The following is a 4,757-nucleotide window of genomic DNA, read 5'->3' as shown; positions in this document are numbered from 1 at the left end:
AAAATGTACAAACAAATAAACAAACAAAAAATTAACCATTCAGACTGCAGCTCCAGTCGCCACAACTTTCGGACGTTTTCAACCGCGAATAAGTGCCACAACATCAACAACAACATCAACAACAACAACAACATCAACAACAACAACATCAATAACATCAACAACATCAACAACAACAACGGTCACAGCTATTTCAACTAGTGTAAGTTTCATGATGGCATAGTTGTTGTTTTTGTTGTTGTCATTGTTGTTGTTGTCATTGTTGTTGTTGTTGTCATTGTTGTCAATGTTTTTGTTGTTGTCATTGTTGTCATTGTTGTTGTTTTTGTTGTTGTTGTTATGTTCCTTATTACGGATATCTTAAATATGAATAGATACATATGACAAAATTATTTTCACAAATGATTTTTTCAAAAGTTCCAAAAGATTACAGCAGCAGCAGCAGCAACAACAGCAACAGCAGCAGCAACAACTTCTCGCCTTCAACAACAACAACAACAACGAAATCGAAACAACACACAGCAGCAACAACAACAATTGATGCCATCAACATCGCAGCAACGACAGCCCACACAACAACAACCACATAGCATCTGTCACATCGGGATCCCAAATTTTGCAGTGGGGGCTATAATAGGGGCGGCTGGAGCCAACATTAAGCGGATTATTCGGGACTCTAATGCCCTTGTCACAGTTAGACTTTTTCACTAGTTTATTTATTTAGTTATTTGTTTTTGGTTCGTTCGTCTGTTTGTTCTTTCGTTCGTTCGTTTGTTTGTTTTTATATTTATTTGTTTGTTTGTTTGTTTATTAATTGACGTCATCGAGACTTTTGCCCACTTAATCATGGAGAAGGGCATGGAAACCCGGGTCCTCATTTGCACAACAACAATAAAAACAACCACAACAGTAATAGTACAAATAATAATAATAATATTATTATTATTATTATTAAATAATGATGATAATAATAATAATAAATAATAATAATGATAATAATAATGGGAACATTCTTTTATTTACCGAAAAACAAAATCCAAATGGAATAATAAATAATAATAATAATAATAATAATAACGATAATAATAATAATAATGATAAAGGTGGAGGCCCGCCGAGATGAGCAGACGCCTGCCGACGAAAGAATTGCCACCGTCAAAGGGACCCCAGACTCTTGTTGGCGGGTTTGTGATGATGATGATGGTGATGATGGTGGTGATGATGGTACTCCTGCTGATGCTGATGACATTAGCAATGATTATGATGACAACAACGAAATCGCCCCCACAACAACAACGACAACAACAACAACCACAACAACATCAACAACAACAACCACAACAACAACCACAACAACAACAACACAGGCCAGCTACTACATCTTCGAGAAGATGAAGCAAGAAGGCTTTGGTGGAAGTGATGGTGAAGTGAGATTGCGAACTATCATCACCATACCACGGTCGGCTGCTGGTCGGGTGGTCGGCAAGGGGGGGAAGTGCGTGCGGGAGATCCAACGATTGACTGGGGCCATGATTCGTTTGGCTGTTGATGCTAGCCGCGAACAACAACAACAACAGCAACAAATCTCGCCGCCGCAACAACAAATCTCACCGCAGCAACAACGACTAACTTTGCAACAACAACAACAGCAACAACAACATCCACAATTTTCTAAACAATTTCAGAGCCAATTTCAGCAGTTACCCCTAGAGCCCCAGCAGCTACCACAATGTTTGCCACAGCAGCAAGAAATGATCCTACAGCAGCAGCGACAACACTATCAACAGCAGCAGCAGCAGCAACAACAACAACGACAAAGACTTGAAGAATTAGTACTTGTGGAAATTTTCGGCAACTTTATTTCGACACAGGTCGTATCAATAGTTTTGTTGGGTTATTGTTGTTAATATTGGCTGTGGTTATATGACTCTTTCTCTCTCTTTCTCTCTCTCTCTCTCTCTCTCTCTCTCTCTCTCTTTCTTTCCATAATTTTCTTTTTCTTTCTTACTTCTATTCATTCTATTTTCTCTTTCTCTCTCTCTATCTCTCAAAATAAAACTAAAAATTATTAACCTAAATTACAGAGCGCTCAAAACCGCATAAGGTCTATAGCATCGAAGGTAGCGACAACATCAACAACAACAACAACAACAACAGTGATGAAGGGAAAGGAAGAGGAAGAGGAGGAGGAAGAAGAAGAAGATGACGATGATACATGACGTCATCGTCATCATTATTAGTATCATTAACAAGGATATCATGAGATGAAGAATGATATCATCAGATCATCATCATTATTATCATTTTCGTTGTCGGCAACAACTAGGACGACGACGACGATGATGATGATGATAATAATGATGATGCTGATAATGATCATGATGTTCATAACCTAATCGTCGTCGTCATCATCATCATCGTCATCGTCATCATCATCATCATCATCATCATCATCATCATTCTCGTCATCTACATGTTGTTTATGTTGCTTTTATTTCGTCACTTCAATTATGACATGATGAACGCCCTCTCTCTATTATTATTTTTATTTTTATAACAATAATAACAACATAATATTTATTATTATTATTATTATTATTAATATTGATGTTATAAATAATTTTTCAATTTTAGCTCATCTGTTTAATGCCTACAATAAATTCAGGGATAATTTTAATTGAATAATTAATTAACCAAATGATAATTTTATATTATGATTTATAATGTGATACATATAGATATACACACACACACACATACATACATATATATATATACATACATACATACAAACATACATACACACACACATACATATATACAAATAGGTAATTTGTAATTATTGTTACGACAATAAGACTGTAAGATTAAAAGAGCTTGCTGGCTCCCTTATACCAGGCTCGAATACAAACAGAGATTTCTTTTGCCTGTTTGCCCACACATTCAGTCGGACCTCCTTATAGCGAACTTCTATTTGGAAAAAATCTCTATATAACGAATTTTTTTCCTGGAACCATCAAATTCGTTATATCGAGGTCCGACCGTAATTTGTTAGTTTAATGTGCGGGCCTGCGTGTGTGCGTGCATTTATGTGTGTGTGTGTTTGTTTGTGTGTGCACATGCGTGCGTATGTGTGTTTGTGTGTGTGTGTGTGTGTAAGTGTGTATAGTGTGAGAAAAAAAATGGAATCAATAAAAATAAGAAGATGACGAATAAATAATAATAAAGGTTTCATTGTAATATATATATATATATATATATATATATATATATATATATATATATATATATATATATATATATAAGAGAAGTTATTTAGTGTTTTACCAAAAATTATTATTATTATTATTATTATTACTTCGTGGTCTTTGACATATAGTTCGCTTTCTTATTTCTTTCCGTCATTTATTAAATAGTTATAATAATAAATTGATTAATATTATTTTATTATTATTATTATTTTAAAAGACGAATGTAGTTGTATTTGTTATCTGGTAGTCAATCGATCATTTTGTTATTATTATTAATTATTTATAATAATAAATAATAGTTAATATTATTATAATTATGCGTCCTAGTAATTATACGTTATTACATGGCCTAACACCCCGCGCTGAGCGCAAAATCAGGGAAATTTGCGCGTTAGTTTTGTATATTTTTATGTTTGTATGTCTGTATGTATGTTTTTATGTATGTTTGTTTGTATGTGTGTATGTATGTGTGTGTATGTATAAATGTATGTATACATGTACGTAAGTAGAAACTCAGCAAGAGTCTTCAGAGGAAGAGTTTCCGTCAGCGAGTGTTTTGGCCCTTTAACTTCCTGACACTCTCGAGAAACAGGGCCACATCCAGAAATCAGTTGGATGTCTCCTACTGAACAAACAGTTTGCCTCGCTTTGAAATCACTTCTTTTTATAATGAAAAATAGTGTAGGTGTGCCAGGCAGTTGACATCTAAACACATCACGGTGTGAGTTATATCGACGAGCCAAGTAACATGCTAAGCCGAATCTGGGAGTGTTGAGTAATTGGAAACCTTATGTTCACACAAGCTCGTCTCTTAACTATTTAAACTTGCATTCCTTTTTCAACTTACATAACCATATCCAGTAAGACGCTCGCTCGGCTGTATGTCCTATGTTCTTCATACAACTCGATCGTCTTTTACCCGCCAAACCCAAACCCTTCAAAAAGTTGTACACTGAACAAACCAACAACACCTCTTGCACCGACCTCAACTGCGTACAACAAACACCTCAAACACCAAACACCCTATCTCACTAACAAGCTCTTCATACTTGGTTGTTTTCACAGCGTAACTTGCTGCTATATTAGCCTCATACGGTAGAGTCAGTTCGACTAGAATAACAGTATCTGCTGAAACAGACTGTTCTACCCCGTCGGGTCTCGCTCCTGTATCCTTTATGAACGATGGGTAGTTCCCCATGCCCTCCAAGTCTTCCATGACCTTCCAATCTCCGCCGTTATCAAGAATACTTACTTGTTTGTTTGTATATGTATATGTGTATGTACGTATGTATGTATGAATTAATGTATGTGTGTATGTATATGTATATGTATACATGTTTGTGTTTATGTTTGTATGTATGTGTGTCTGTATGGATTTGTTTTGGTATGTAGGTGTATATATATGTATGTATGTATGTATGTATGTATGTATGTATGTATGTATGTATGTATGTTTGTATGTATGTATGTATGTATGTATGTATGTATGTATGTATGTATGTATGT

General features: G+C 35.2%; 1 protein-coding gene across 1 annotated transcript in view; it reads left to right on the top strand.

The window, feature by feature from the left end:
* HELRODRAFT_181360 (hypothetical protein) overlaps nt 1-1,907 on the top strand; it is a gene marked incomplete at both ends in the record, with an annotated part of 4,020 nt that extends 2,113 nt beyond the window's left edge. Inside the window, 3 exons of the mRNA XM_009031172.1 lie at nt 523-693; nt 1,104-1,184; nt 1,368-1,907. Of these exons, the coding sequence (XP_009029420.1) occupies nt 523-693; nt 1,104-1,184; nt 1,368-1,907 (792 nt within the window). The remainder of the gene's footprint in view (nt 1-522; nt 694-1,103; nt 1,185-1,367) is intronic.
* Nucleotides 1,908-4,757: the final 2,850 nt, after the last annotated feature.

The sequence above is a fragment of the Helobdella robusta genome, assembly GCF_000326865.2.
Source record: "Helobdella robusta unplaced genomic scaffold HELROscaffold_70, whole genome shotgun sequence".
In the NCBI taxonomy this organism is placed as follows: domain Eukaryota; kingdom Metazoa; phylum Annelida; class Clitellata; order Rhynchobdellida; family Glossiphoniidae; genus Helobdella; species Helobdella robusta.
Note: the sequence above shows the minus strand (reverse complement) of the source record. Positions and strands in the feature narration are given on the sequence as shown.